Source organism: Simochromis diagramma, unplaced genomic scaffold (assembly GCF_900408965.1).
Source record: "Simochromis diagramma unplaced genomic scaffold, fSimDia1.1 OVJJ01000433.1, whole genome shotgun sequence".
Taxonomy (NCBI): Eukaryota; Metazoa; Chordata; class Actinopteri; order Cichliformes; family Cichlidae; genus Simochromis; species Simochromis diagramma.
This window is the reverse complement of record NW_024387031.1, coordinates 6,035,557-6,051,149: the sequence shown is the minus strand read 5'-3', so window position 1 is coordinate 6,051,149 and position 15,593 is coordinate 6,035,557. Positions and strand designations below refer to the sequence as shown.

Below are 15,593 nucleotides of genomic sequence, written 5' to 3'. Positions count from 1 at the left end.
GACCCTACAATAATACATACAGAGAAAAACCCAACAATCTTATGACCCCCTATGAGCAAGCACTTTGGCGGCAGTGGGAAGGAAAAACTCCCTTTTAACAGGAAGAAACCTCCGGCAGAACCAGGCTCAGGGAGGGGCGGGGCTATCTGCTGCGACTGGTTGGGATGAGAGAATCGTTATGAAGAGGGAACCTATCCACAGAGACCAAACCAAGCTGCTCTGTGGGGAATGTTCGAACACTTCCACACCAGCTCTGGAGGTTTGTCCTCGATAAATATGAAAGACTCTCAGCCCTCATAAAGAAGCAGAAAAGTCAAGTGAGCAGACGTATAACGTCTGATAACCGATGAAAGTGAAGCTCGGGATTAATCTACATCACCACAAATATGAAATGTCATGAACCATCAGGCTGTGGAAAATTCAAAGTGGTGCCTCCGAGTGCAAAATGACGACAGTAATTTAAATCCAACAACCGAATGTGTTTTTGTTTCTGTCTCTCTGTACCTGATGAGTTTCACCCGCTGAGGCAGCCTGTAGTCTGTGCAGCACCGCTGTGCGACCACGAGTGAACAACAAAGGGTTAAATATGTCAGTATTTCTGGGCCAGAGTGGGCGCGAACGCAGATATTACACCTCTGGATGCAGAGCTTTCATCTGCGAGCTGAAACTCGGCACCTTTCCTGTTTGTGACGCAACTCCACTTCCTTGTAATTACATGTGGGTGTCAAGGAGAGGAAATTCCCAACAGACATGAAACACAGCAGAGGTGTGTTTGTGTGTGTGTGGTTTGCAGAGAGCTCTCGGACAGGTCCGGGCCAGCAGAAGATTTTGCTGAAACTTCATCTGATGTCAGAAAACTAAAGCGCTCGGAGCACAGATCCGATCCGTGCAGGAGCTCCGAGTGTTTATCAGAGTCTCGAGGAATATTGTGAGGAAAAGCAGCTGTGGGATGAAGTCTGCGTGCAGCTACTGGGGATGTTTGTTTTACGCTAATGATGCCAAAGTTGGTTCAGACACTTAGTAAATCCAAACATTCACCAAGTTGTCCCGGTGTGTGCGCTGTGGCCGGGCTGAGGCAGCGGGAGGGAAAAAAAGGGACTGTTCTGATCTGAATAAATAAACTTTCTGAATGAGTTTGCATTTTGCACTCACCGTTTCTACAAGTTTGATTCGCCTGAAATAAGGCCTGTGGTTAACACGCGCTCAGACATTTTCCTGTTTTCTTCTCCAACGTGAAACACATCCGTGAGCGCTCCACATTCATCACACACTGCAGGCCGCTAATATTTCTATCACACTGTTTTTTATTCCGGTGGATTTCATGCATCGAGCATAAATAAAATGCATAAAACACTTTAATGTTGGTATTAAGGAATAAAACAGGCCGTTTCCTCACTTTTTGTTGCAGCTGTTTTTGATTAAACTCAACATCTGGCTTCATGAAGCTGCAGCTTCAAATCTGGTTTTATTCTTGAAAACTTTGTGGCATGGATGATCCTGTGCCAGGTAAAGCACCTGTCAGCCTCGATGATTGCCCCAGTGAGTCGATCAGTCGCTGCTTTCAGATCCTCTTGAATAAAACTTGATGTTCATGAAAGCAGGAATGACTCAGGGCACATTGATTTACCTCGTTCCACTATTAACACCATCATCAGTCACAAAAATAACTCGTGGCTTAAGCTGCTTGAGTAGATCTCTGGTAAGTCTGCTCGAGTTTAAAAAAAAACTTTAAAGTCTTAAAGGTGTATAATGTTCATCACTGCGAGAACCTTAAAGGGAAATTCCAATTTTATCCAGAAAACTTCCTTAGAAATCTTTAAGAAACTACAGGCACGAAAAGTCAGTAGTTTAGAAAAACAAAAACTCTTGTGGAAACTTCAGGGGAACTTCACGAGCACACATTAGAGCAGAGTACGTACACAGAGCATGACACCACGGGACGCAGGCAGTGAAGGTGACAGATGCCTTATCAATTTTAAAAAAACAGAGAGATGGAGCGGGTGAGTCGAGTGAGTCAGACTAGTCATCGTCCCACTGGTCCTGCCAGAGCTGGAGGGGTTTTCCCACTCTGCAGCCTCAACATGCAAACTCACCATCATCAACATCTCTCTAACACGACCCACAGATCAAACACGGCGAGTGGGAGGAACACTTCCTCATTTGTGTCAGTGACTTCATCTCATTCATGCCTATCGTACACCCAGCTGATGCATATGAGCCCATGTTGTCCTTACGTTACGGCGCTCGGTGTACCACTGGTCACCTTCCGTTCCTTTTAAATGCTTCTTCTCCACACGTAGCATAACGTGACGAACTGAGCATCAGCCAACGCTGAAGCAACAAAAGCTGCAGCTCCTCCAAAGATCCCTCGACTTTAAAACAAAGTCAAAAACCATCGGCTGCTGCGATGACGGCAGAAAAGGTGTTTTGACAACATCAAGTTTACGAGACTGCGTGAATCACTGCCGCACAGTAACCACGACTTAGGAAGAAGGAGAAGAAGAAGAAGACGACCAAGAAAGACAAGAATAAGAAGACAATCTTGGGCGTTAGATCAAAAAGATTAAGAAAAAAAAAAAGAAGAAGAAGAAGAAGAAGAAGAAGACAACCAGGAAGGAAAAGATCAAGCTTAAAAAAAACCCCAATATGGCGGCAGTCAAAATGCCAGGCGTTAAACCAGCGTTTCCCAAACCAGGAGGTTCTGTCAGAGTTCTACGTCCATCTTTTGTATGTACTCAGTTAAAGGGCAGAGAGCAAAGCGTGACTGAAATAAACTTCTTTTAGCCCATTGTGTCCAAAAATGAATCATTTTTATTCAGATTCTACATCAAGAAAAAACGTGTCCTTCTCAGCTCGTACGCAACTGTTTTGACTACGTACAGAAAACAAATGAGCTCATATGATTTTTTTTTTATAACGAACACTTCCTGTTCTGACCTGTGTCTGAAAGTCTGGATCTCTTTAATCAGCTTTCATATAGTTTTAATGTCAGCGAGACAAAGACAGAAGCAGGAATCTGGGGATTTCCCATGTTTTCTGGTTTGGTCGGAACATGTGGGAGCTTCAGACTCCAAACTAAACATCAACAGAAACAACACGGCAGGAAACTCGAGCTCGTGTGCTTGTGTCAGTCTCATACAGAGCGCGGGGTGGAAACAAGAGCGCCCCGGCTTCTAAAGCCAGCGACGGTCACCTCCAACCAAAACCACAGTGAAACAAAACCAGCCTTCGGCAGACAATAGTAAACACCAGCCTCTCCCCTGCTCACGAGAAAAGACCGTGCAGCTTTGTAACGCCGCTGAAACGACGGCTTCACGCGACTCGTTTTGACCTGTTCAAGCAGACGCAGCGACGCATTGTTTAACAGCTGGTTCCTAAATCACAAGTAAGCAGGGGCAAACCCTGCACACTTCCTTTAAATGTGATTTATGCAACTTTTCTCTTCTCTTTTTTTTACATGCTTTAAATACTCAATGCATTATTGCCCACGTGTAGTAAACGAGTAAACGAGACCTTCACTGAGGACTCAAATATCTAAATCACAGGATCCTTAAGACGACTCCCAAGAGAGGTTTGAGTCTATGATATTGTTACGACGCATTCATAACACAACATTTTTGTGATTTTAAACTCGTTACAAGTTAATGCAACCCTTTAAGACACGGATGTCAGACTCGTTTCACATCGTGGGCCACATGCTGCCCACTTTGACCTTAAGTAGGGCAGACCGGTGAAACTCCCCTTCATGTCAGCATGAAAACGTTTAACCACACACTGAATCGTCATACAAGAAAAAACAAACACTATTCAGATTACATTAGACAGATTAAGTAGATACTTTAGTCATCCCCAGGAATCCACAAACATCCTAGGTATGCAGTAAATATTCATTAAAAATTGAAAAGTAAAAATACTGGACGTGTCCTCCCACGGTGGAGGTGCCGGTGCTTCCACTCACGTTTCCAGGCTAAAGCACGATATGATCGTCGAGAATATTCCCTTTGAGGCCCGGGTTGTTGTAGCACACAAATCTGCACAGTTGTTATAGTCAGTGGGAAATTGTGCAACACTTTGGTCGCTCTAGTAAATGTTTATGCTCCGAACAGAGATGACGAGACTCTCTTCAAACCTGCCTTAAATAAGTACTCTCTCATCCCGGGGGATGATTTTAATTGTTGGTTAGACCCAGTTCTGGTGTCCTGCAGGTTTTAGATGCGTCCTTGATCCACCACAGCTTATTTTAAATGGCTAAATTACCTCCTCAACACTTCTTGAAGTTCTCCAGAGGCCTGGTGATGAACTAATCATTTGATTCAGCTCTCGAGAGAGACCTCTCACACGTGTACCACACGTATTGGAGAATCGTTTACGCTATCACTGACACTTAATGCCTGCAGCAGGTCCACTCCTGTGCCAATCACAGTGTAGTTATTTCACATCCACCTACAACAGGATTTCAACTCAACCCTTCTGTCTAATGACAGAAGATGAGATAGGCTTTTGCTTTGCTACTAACTCCTCCCCAGAGACTTCCAGCCTTGTTGTATGGGATGCCTTTAAGGCCAAATTACTACTTATTCAGCAAAAACAAGCCGCTCATGAACAAAATATGTTAATACAACAGGTTAAACAGACAATTTTTAAAAAGCATGTTGAACTCAAAACGAGGCTTGACCTACAAACAACATACTCAACTGAACGGCGACAAACCTGATAGATAACTGCCCAGTCTTCTTAAGGTATCTAGGGCCAAGTATTCTTAAACTTTCACAGCTCATGAAAAAGTGAATCATGTATTCAGGGACATCCTGATGCATGCTCAATCATCCAGGTAAGTAAATCGCCAAAAGTTGGTTCTGTTCATCTGGACATCCAGATGAACAGAACCAACTTTTGGCGATGTATTAAAGGACTTTTACTCAGAGCTCTACACCTCAGGATCACAAACTAACTGCAACACAATTAATGACTTTCTAGCCAAACTTAACATTCCTGAAATTCCACCAGAACTTAAAACAGGGTTGCATGAACCCATGTATCAGCTGGAAGTGTCCTCAGCCAAAGCTTTGATCTGGAAAATGCTCCGATCGGAAATGTTTCCTTTTGGAATTTTACAAACACGTCTTTACATTACTGTCTGCACAGCTTAGTCCAACCCACACTGACTGCTTTAAACTAGGATCTCTCCCTCAGTCATTACGAAGCCTGTTTCACACTATTAAGGTAAAGATAAGAATGTATATATTAATTATTATAGACCCATTTCTCTCTTGAACATGTGAAATCACAATAAAGCAAAGGAATTTCTGCAGTAGATAGAAGAGTACCTGATATTTAACTGTTTACTCTGTATTACTCTGTTACTTTGTTACTTCGATGGTCCCGAAGGAGGTTTTCATCTGAAACACAGTTCAAAGTCCAAAATCTATGACCTCCTTCACATTTCCCAAAGCCGTCTGCAGTGGGGTGACTCTGGCCCATGGGCCATAAGTTTGACACCCTTGCTTTAAGCTGTATGATGGTGTCACACGCCTGTAAGTGAACACAGGCCTTTATGGCCTCAGTGTGTCCAGTGTAGTTTGGTTTTTCAGTTGAACAGGTTAAGGCCACATTAAGCTGGCCGACGGACACAAACACCGACAGCTGAAGACCCGACAGCCAAGCAGTCAGTCCTGTTATACTCCTGTGAAGGCTGCTTGAAGTCTGCCGCCTGGGACACGTGTAGTTGGTGCACTGTTATGTAAATTCTGTGAGTCTGTGCGGTAAAAAAAAAAAACAGGCGAGCATGTGGACATCCACACGGATGCTCGTCATCAACGTCTGATGATGAAATTTATGGACTCAAGTCCACGTCACGTATAATCATGACCTTAAAACTAGCTTTGGTTTTATTTTCCTACAACTAAAAACTTCAACTGGCAAGATAACGTCAGCCAAAATTAACCAAAAGGAAGCTGGTTTGATCCAATAAGGCTCGTCTCAACAAACAGTGAGCTTCAACATCAGCAGGACAGTCAGTTCACAGAGGGACCGCTCGGCCTCCAAACATCCAGGTGAGCTCGGTGTCATTATACTGATACTCAGGTATACAGCACAGACAGCAGAGCAGGACTGGGTCTCATCGCTGGTCTTACTCTGTGTTAGCTTGTGAAAGCAGAAACAGTGTGATGAATAACTCATTTAATGGCTGCGTGTGTTATTAATAACTGTAGTTAAAGGAGCTCTGTGTTACTCTCACTGAATAATCACTGCGATGAAACTGATATAAACAATCATTTCCCAGAGCTTCAATCGCACTACAGCATTACTTTCACATTTCAGCTTCAGCTCAAAACAGGTTTAGTCAGTTTGACAACTTCAATCAGCAAAACGACAGAAACAGTCGGCCTGATGCCTCAGCAGTATTAAAGTCTCTGCAGGAAACTGTTTTATTTCCTCTTGCCGCTGCAGACAGAAGTGAACCACAATCTGATTTTAGTGCTCACTCTGTGTGCTTCAAACACTTCCTGGACCAACAAACTGGAAGAAAGTTTCAACGCTGCGCTCAGCAGGTGAGTCAGCTGACTGTAGCGAGTGCGCAGGACGAGGTTTACATTTGCACGTCCGACACCTGGAGAACAAGCGCAGACAGGAAGCGTTACCTTGACGGTGGGGTAGGTCTTCCTGTTCTTCTCGCTGGTGGCCCCCGGCAGACCGCCGTGAGACGGCCCCTCGCAGCCGTACCTGAACCTGAAGCCGCGCTGGAAAACAAAGACAACAGTACACACCTGTATCAATGCATCAGCTGACAATCAGTCACCTTGTTGTTCTAAACACACGTTCAGGTGATTATTCATTAAACAGGTGGGTGAAATCCAACTCTGAGACTCGCGATGCTTCCCTTTCTTCCTGTTGAGTCATCAGTGTTAATCCAGCTGAACTTAAAGGAGCTCTGTCATCAAATAAATATATACAGGCAGGGAGGGTGTGACATTTAGGGGGTGAAATTAGATTAAAGGTGTAAATGTTTAGGATTCAAAGCTCAAAAATTAATGGGAAAAACTCCACCCAAGTCAGTGCCCTCCCACTCCCGGGATAAACAGCGCCGCTAACACTTTGACCTTTCGTCCAAAAACATCATGGCGGTGACAGAAATGCTAATGATGAGTCTTTAAAATCAATGGGTGACGTGCCAACGGCTACATCCAAATTTACATACTTCAGTTTGACTGTAAATACAAGCTTGAACAGAAAGCAAGCAGCACCCTGAGAAGCACGTTAAATAAAGACTTCCTGTTTAAAGTCTAACAGAGATCATTAATGACCACAGACGGTCACTAAAATAGGTCTTATGAGCGTTAAATGTATTTCTTCCGTCAGTGTTAAAAATAACACCTGTAAGTTCAACACAGGACCTTTTAACACCTTAACATCCTTCACTTTAATGACTGACTCTTTAATGACTCAGGGGGGACCCTGTTATTGACCCCCCCCTCAGTCTTTGCTCCACTTTGCTGCACCTAACCTAACTGTGTTTCACTGTTCCATTAAAGCAGCGGTCCCCAACCTTTTTTTGTGCCATGGACCGGTTTATGTCCGACAATGAGCCTCAACTCTGGCGGCCCGGTACCAAACGACTCATGGACCAGTACCGGTCCGTGGCCCAGGGGTTGAGGACCGCTGCATTAAAGGAAGTGACATCAGAACACGGTCAGAGTGCCGTTACAGTCAGCGTGACCATCAGCAACAAAAGACAGGAAAAGAAAACAGCAGTAGTTACAGGTGTGACTTAAACAGCCAAACAGCCTGTACTAAGTCATTTCCCTTTTTTAATTCTAAATAAAACCAATTTAAAAATAAACTAAACCCAGCGGTCAGTCGTCTCTGATAAGACAGGACAGGTGAGTGTTACCTGTTTGGGCTGCTCCACGATCTGCAGGAACGGTCCGTCCACTGAAACCACAAAGACTCAGATTCAGACTCAGATTCAAACACCTTCTCATACAGCTGATTTGTTTATTTGAAAATTCGTTTTGGGGTTTCAGACAATCGAGACATTTAGAGGTGTCAGAGAACTTATCTGAGATATCTTACACATGAAATAAAGACCGAGCTACGCTTTTCTCTACACAAAGTTTCCCTGGGGTATCTGTCACCCCTCACCCTGGGTCTGGTCTCTGGTTTGTCCCCCTCAGACAACCATCTGCTGACCAGCAGTGCTCTAACCAATCCTATTCAGTTTCAGTGATAAGACTCTTTGAGCTGCAGACCATCAATATTAGAGGGAGAACCCCAACAATCTCCTGTGAGCAGCACTGTGTCACAGTGAGGGGAACTCCCTTCCACGGTTTGAGGTTTCCACGGTTTAAAAATTATTACAACTATGTCATCATTACTGATAAGTAGACCGTAAAGAGTGTTTAACCAACATTTCAGTTTGAGCTCCTTTTTAACCTCAAACTTTTGTGATGTGCAATAAGAAATGTTTTGTGTGAGGTCATCACCTGTAGTGGCGTCTCATTTTTTTCTAAACTCTCTTTTCAGAAATGTTTTATGTTTTTTTCTGTTGTGTTTTTTGAAATGTCATCAGTTTTTCTTAAAATATGCATCTGATAAGTAGAAGAATGTAAAACATCTTCCCTGAAATCTCGTCTCATTTGCTATCAACATCCTGTAAAACGGCTTTCAAGAAATCTGTACGCGACAGTGTTTCGAGTGTCTGCGCGTCGATTGAAATTTCGTGCCACCTGAAATGTCTTTTGCGGTGATCCTTTCCTGAATTGTCGTTTGTAAAACTCGTAACGCGGGCATCTTGCGCAATGTCGATTTTCTAAAGCGTTGAGATTTACGTCATCTTTCATTCAGTTTTGTTTGATGACACATTTTCTAAAATGTCACGTTATGTTTAATGTCTTTTGCGACATATTGTGTTTCATGTCAGGTTTCCCGTCATGTGAGATTCTGTTTAATGTCGGTGAAATGTTGTCTCACATGAAATATGAACTGTGAAATGTCGCCCTTGTTCTTTTTTCTTCTACCATCCATATGTGCAGGAGAGACCGGTTGTATTTTTCCACATGTTAAAAGAAGAAATGCTGTAATCGCCACTTTCTGCGTACCACTTTAGCCACATGTAAATGTAAAGAGGAGCCAGTTTCCCCATGTGAGCTACACCTCTGTCTCTACTCAGAGAAACGATGTGTTGATATTAAAGGGAAGTGAGAGCTGAGCTGCCGTCCCACAGCCACCACAGAGGACACGTCATGAAACTCCTCTTTCACTTTACCTTCATTTTTTCCCCCTCAACAGAAATTCACTTTTGCAAAAAGAAAGTGGAGTTTCGGAAGTTTTTCCTCCCCAGCGGCATCTGTTCAACCTGTGTGTGGTTTTAATGTTTCTTTCACACATGTTATAGAGCCTTCAGCTTCTGTCTGAACAAAGGCTTCATTCATGCCGTAACGGTCCATATAAAGCTCTCATTGTCTGACGTAGCAGTCCAAGTCAAAGTCCATTTGTCTGACTTTTCCTGGAACTTTAAACCAAATCACACATGAAATTTATTGTTGGGGTTTTTTTGGTAAATAGTTTTTTTTACAGGGAATACCAGTGCCATAAGTCTTAGTGGGTCCCTTTAAATTTTGAGTATTACCTAAACAACAATGATACGTGTGGATATAACGACCACAGTCAACCAAACGACGAGTGTCAGGAAGCAAACACTGCAACAGGAAAAGAACTAAACTGCTTTTCAATCAGGCTCGAGTATGTAAAGTATGAGCTCAACACAATTACACAAATGGGGCAGCAGCTACTTTATCTCCACCTGCGTGTTTTTTATTTCATGCTAACCACACAGTAATAACCTCAGGATGGCGGAGTGAGTGAGACCAAAGGAAACCGTCTGAAAACAAAAGACCTGACAGCTTTTGTGGGGACGGCAGGAGAGACAGGCGTGATGGTTGCGTGACAGTGTGGTATTTTTATGCACGAAGATTAAGCCGTCATCTCAAAATGACAAGTTTAAGAGATGATTAATGCCACCCATGGCTGCTCTTTTTTTTCCTTCAGAAATTATACTATTGTTCAGAAACAAAGGGGAAATCCAGATAAAAACAACACAACACATTCAAAGTAAATAAACTCTGAAAGTACAGAGGTCAAATCAAGCCAACGGGAAAGTACTACATGATGTCTTATTGTTGGACCAGCAGTCTGAAACCCAAAGACACCCACTTTAAAGATAAAGCTGATGGTGTGGGACACACCTGCAGGACTCTCACCTGTCCGCAGAGACGTCTGAGGCATCGCAAAATGTGGAAACTCCCATGACGGGTCCATCATGATGTTATCAAACATCTGCAGTAAAAACAAAAACACGAAGTCTGACTTTAGACTTAAATAAACACAGGAAGACATTATTATTATTTAGTTCTTGTTCTTCACATGTGTGCAGCTTGAGTGATGTTAACTGCAATAATTCATGTTATACCAAAGAAACAACAGTCCATTAACGAGAACAGGACAGTTATTTACAGCAGCTCAGATCAGAGCCCCACATCAGTGCTTCTCAGGGTTCAAGCAGAAGAGATACCCCAGCATGGTCTGTTCAAAGAGACTGCATGAACCGGTGCCACAAAGGAACCACGACCAAGGAGGAAGATCAATAAGAAGGACGAGAAGAAGAAGACAAAGAAGGAAAAGAAAGCACTGACATAGATCAGGAATATACAAGCAAATCAAGAAGAAGAGACAGATCAAGACAAGGAAGAACAGGTATAAGACCACAAGGAAGACAAAGACCGACAAGCAGAAGATGAAGCTGTTCAAGAAGATTAAGGCCAAGAAGAAAAAGAAGAATAGGAAATAACAAGAAGAGGGTGACGATGTAGACGAACATCGAGAAGAAGATCACGCAGATGAAGAATATAATCAATAAGAGCTATACAGAGACCAAGAAATACAAGGAAGATGAAGCTGGAGAGGAGGAAGGAGTTGAAGATGACAACCAGGAAGGAAAAGATCAGAAGAAGATCAGAGGAGAACCACAAAAACAATAATGATCAAAAAAAGCTAAAGAACAACTGAAAAGTGCTGCGTGGAAAATGTTCCAAAGAAATGAGTTACTGTAATCACATTACATTTGTGCCTAACACAGTAATAGAAAGTATTAGTGCACTAGACTCGATGATCAGCACAAGTAATCAAACAACAAAGCTGCTGGCCAATGACGTTCTTCAATAATCTGCATGATGTTGGACAGAAGTGACTCAAAGAGCCTTTTTATGGCTCCGTTCACGAGGAACAAGGAACAAAAATAGCAGCACAGTTTCCTAATGTTGAGGATCGATATTGATACTGTCTCATTTACATGCACACATGTGAGCACTTCCCACTTTAATACCGCTTTTCTAAAAAGGTTGTGATACCTTGATACTGGTGTAGATCCAAGTATTTCAAAGGGTTTAAAAAGGGGGGAGATTGTCTCCTTCAGAGCAGAAATATGGGCTGTTATTTGTCAGCCTGCAGAAACTGTGACATCTCCCACTGGTTATTAAAGTCATGTTTTTGGAACCTGCTGCTTTTTTCGTCATCATTTTGTCAATGACATCCTAAAACAGCCCTTGCTTTGTCTCCCTTTCTGACTACAAAAGGAGCATAATTTACCAAATAATCTTCATATTGGGTCAAACACGACTTAAAATTAGTAAATGAGACTATAAATGCATCAGGAAACTCTTTACTGAGGTCACAGAGGTAAGATCATTTTTCCGCAGACCTCTGTTCTCTCTGACTTCTCTTTATACCCAGAATAGTCGGCCCCAAGCTGGACATTATAAAAAAAAACATGGAGGCTGAGCCCAGGTGAGTTTACCTGGTTGGGAGTGTGTAGGTAGTGGTCGTCTCCGGCCATGGTGGCGTCTGCAAAAGGTCGAGCAACACGTCAGTTAAACCCACGGAGTGACATCAGCGATTATTATTATGAGTAAGAGACCAGAATGACAAAAGTGCTCCGTTCATTCTTCTTATTTTTATGTTTTCTGCTCATCACAACACGTTTAATTATAACTGAGGCTTTTTATTTGCACTCCTCTACACAACCGTCTTCACCTTGAATTAGAATTCTATATGAGTAAAATGACTTACTCTCTAAATACTCTACTTTCTGTTACAACTACTTCATTCACAACTTTCTTTTTTCGAAGCCACCATTAAAAACGATCAACTGCAGAACTGCAACAATTAATGGTTAATCTCTTATTTTAGCAACAGAAAATTGACTGAAAGCAACTTTATTGACCGTTTATTTGAGGGTTAAAGGCCTTTTTAGAGGTCAGCAGTCACTTTGAACATTTGCTAAAGTTTTTAATTTAACCAGAAACTGCCGACAGCTTTTTCCATCCTCTCTCTCGTTACGTTTTCCCACATGTTGGGAAGCCTTTGTGCACTTGCAGTGACAGAACAGTGGCATCATAATACCATTTCTCTTCTCCTGTTTCTCTGTGTGCTCCACTCCGTGTGTGAGGAGGTGCACCCACAGCGAGACTGAGAGCAGGGACAGGTGGAGTACCAGCAGTAAAGACTCTCACACTCAGCTCAAATACAGAATACATTTGTAAATGCATTTTTCTTTTCTTTTTTTTGGCATATTTTATTTTAGAAAGTTAGAGAAGCAACATTAAGGCTCAACCTGATGTTAGCATACAGATGAATGGCGTTGAAAGTTGAACTGGTGCATCCCTTTTCATGATGCATATAGGCCTGTAAATGGTAAACGAACTGGTTCTTAAAAACTGCATTTTATACCTGACCACTTAAGAGCAGGGGTGGGCAGATGTGTCTTAAACCAACACAGCTGAATTAAATTGCTAAATTACCTCCTCAGCATGTCTTGAAGTTCTCCAGAGGCCTGGTGATGAACTAATCATTTGATTCAGGTCCCAGGGTGAGATCTAAAACCTGCAGGACACCGGCCCTTGAGGCGTGGAGTTGCCCACCCCTGACTAAGAGAGGCCTGACCTAGAGGCCTTTATAAAAGTTGCCTTTTTGTGTGTCTTAATGCAGTCTTTCGACCGATATTAGAGTGAAGGCCATTTCGCTTGTATGTCACTTCCTCCTTCACTTAACACCTAAGCTGCTTTCACTGCAGCCCAGAAACCACACAACAGCCCGATCACACAGTAAATGGTCTTTGAAGGCATGCTGTTGGACAGGAGCTGAGGGGGGGCTGGTTTGGTGGTGGGAGGTATAAACCTGCTGCACAGGTTTCACCTGACAGTTTTTAGATGCTTAAACAAGCATGCAGTTGTTATTTTTAACTGGAACTTAGTGGCTGTTATCATTATTTTGGAGCTGTGTGGATTAATGAGCGTCAAACTACCAGTGAATCTGTTAGAAACTGCACCTCACTTGACAATGGGGACACACCACTGACACTTTTTTGTTTGCTGTTTCAGTCATGCTAAATAAAAAGAAGCAGAAAAGAAAAACATGGAGACAGTCCTTATTGCATTAGAATGAGGAATATGTATTAAGGTTGTTAATTCAAGAGCACAAACTTTGCTGAGCAAGCTGTGAAACATGCAGGCAAAAAACTAAATGTAAACAGTTGACATGACGGCAGTAAACACTCGGGCTTTAGTCCCGTTGAGAAATTTACCTGCTGACTTCCAAAAAGGTGACTATGGAGGGAAACACTTCCATCTCAGTTCATCACACTGTGAGACCGCCAGAACTAACCTGCAGAAGTAGGCCAGGTGTCTCCAGCAACTAACTTCCTCAACGATTATTGAAATTTGAGCACCTTTGAAGGTTTCCTCATTTTTGCTTTCTTACGCTTGTGCACGTGTTTCTCGTGAGTTTACCTGGGTTTTCTCCTTATATTTATCAATTTTTATCCTTTTCCTCAAAAATTGGATTTGCGAAGTGCACATTTTTCTCGTGAATCTGCAGGTCTTTCATAAATTTGCCTCTTTTTTGGCCATCTTATTAAATGTTTTTTGGCTGTTGTCGTTTTTTATTGTCAGTTTATTAATTTTAAACCTTGTGAACTGAGTTTTCTGTTCTCGGAATTCACTCTTTGTTTATTATATATATAAATATATATTTAACCTTCGGTGATACACAGTTTGTAATACACAGTCGTTTAAACCCGATAATAACTACTGATTATTGATCGCTGACACTTGTTACCTGTCAGCAGCATCGCTCGTCCTCGTTCTCACGAGCGTGCCTGTGTGATCTACGTTAGCTCTGCGGCTAACAGCTAATTAGCTCCTCCGGGTTGTTGTTGTTGTTGTTGTTGTTCATGTGGCTAAAGCGGCCGTTAAAGCAGGCAGACTGTTGGCCGGCGCTTCCACAGCACCGACCTCAGTGCAGCTCGGGTCTAATCTCGGTCTTCAAGTCAAAGCGAGCCCCGTCCTCGCTAACCGCTGCCTGTCCTGGCTGCCCGGGAGCTAGCCTCGTAGGTTCCGTATGCGGAGAGCTTAACACAAAACTTCGTATTAAAATCTGCTAGTTACACCGTCCTTCGCTCTTCACTTCGGTACACCGAACATTGCGATATAAATGAATAGATACCAGAATCAGCCGACCCCAGTCATGTATTCGGCAAGTCTAAAATCCACACAGCAGTTCAGTGTAAATAAAAATGTCGTTTTAATTATTTTGTCAGTTTAACCATTCTGCCCTTTGGCTACCAAAGACCAGAGCGAGTTAAACGAGATTAAAAGTTGGATTAAAGTTCAAACTTTCACTAACCCGAGATTTTGATTTTTGATTAATCGTGGCCGAATTAGCTGGTGGGTGTTACAAACACGTAATACACTTTAACGGTGACGTGAAATATTCCCGAGGCTACTGACATTACAGAAAATAACATCTTACCGTTTTTAACATGGAGTTTGGCCCGGGGTCCTAACAGTTACCTGGCTAATGAGGAAGTAAGCAGCAAAACAAAGCCAGCTGCCAAAGAGTTGTAACGGGTCCCGCTGAAGTTGTGATTATGAATGGAAACGTGCAGCTGGCTGGTTAGTTTAGTTAGCTGGTTAGTTAACCAGGCTGTTACCTGTTTCGGTCGGTCAGGTGAAGAGTTCTCTTTGAGTGACAGTCCTCCTCAGTTCGCTTCACTTGTGCACATCACTGCGCCATGCTGAGCTACCGATCCATCCACTTTACCCGGAGTACGTCATGACGCGACACGGGCGCGTCATTACACTTTAACAACTTTAATGAACAATTTTAATCCGAGTGGGATTATAATCCAGAGGGAGCGACAGCAGTCCCGCAGGTGACACTGACTGACGATTGTCAGTTGAAATAAAGTTGACTTGATTTCCTTCCCCACTGGAAATTCCCTGTGACGTCCAAATGAGGCAGAGAGCGGGGAAAACCACGAGGTCTCACTTCGAGAAGAAAACACAGTCTGAAGATTATGAATCAGAAACCGAGTCCTCATGTTTCACCTCAGAAGAGGAACTGAGCCCAGACAAAGCAAAACGTGTTGAAATACACAGTAACAGCTCAAGTTACACACATAGGTTAGTAATAATTCAGTCCTGCATTAGAAATACCACAGTAATACATTACAAAAGTACTCCAACTCCATACAGACGGAT

The 15,593-nt window shown here is 42.8% G+C and overlaps 1 protein-coding gene across 4 annotated transcripts in view; it reads right to left on the bottom strand.

The window, feature by feature from the left end:
• Nucleotides 1-15,339, bottom strand: part of nfkb1 (nuclear factor of kappa light polypeptide gene enhancer in B-cells 1) — a 29,956-nt gene extending 14,617 nt beyond the window's left edge. The window contains exons 1-5 of one of the 4 annotated variants that reach the window (XM_040042974.1): nucleotides 15,044-15,339; nucleotides 11,852-11,898; nucleotides 10,245-10,335; nucleotides 7,892-7,932; nucleotides 6,642-6,740 (exon numbers count right to left, since the gene is read on the bottom strand). In XM_040042974.1, coding sequence (XP_039898908.1) covers nucleotides 6,642-6,740; nucleotides 7,892-7,932; nucleotides 10,245-10,335; nucleotides 11,852-11,890 — 270 coding nt within the window. In that variant the 5' untranslated portion in view covers nucleotides 11,891-11,898; nucleotides 15,044-15,339. The other 3 variants (XM_040042975.1, XM_040042971.1, XM_040042972.1) reach the window with 3 other exon arrangements.
• Between the last annotated feature and the right edge of the window lie 254 nt (nucleotides 15,340-15,593).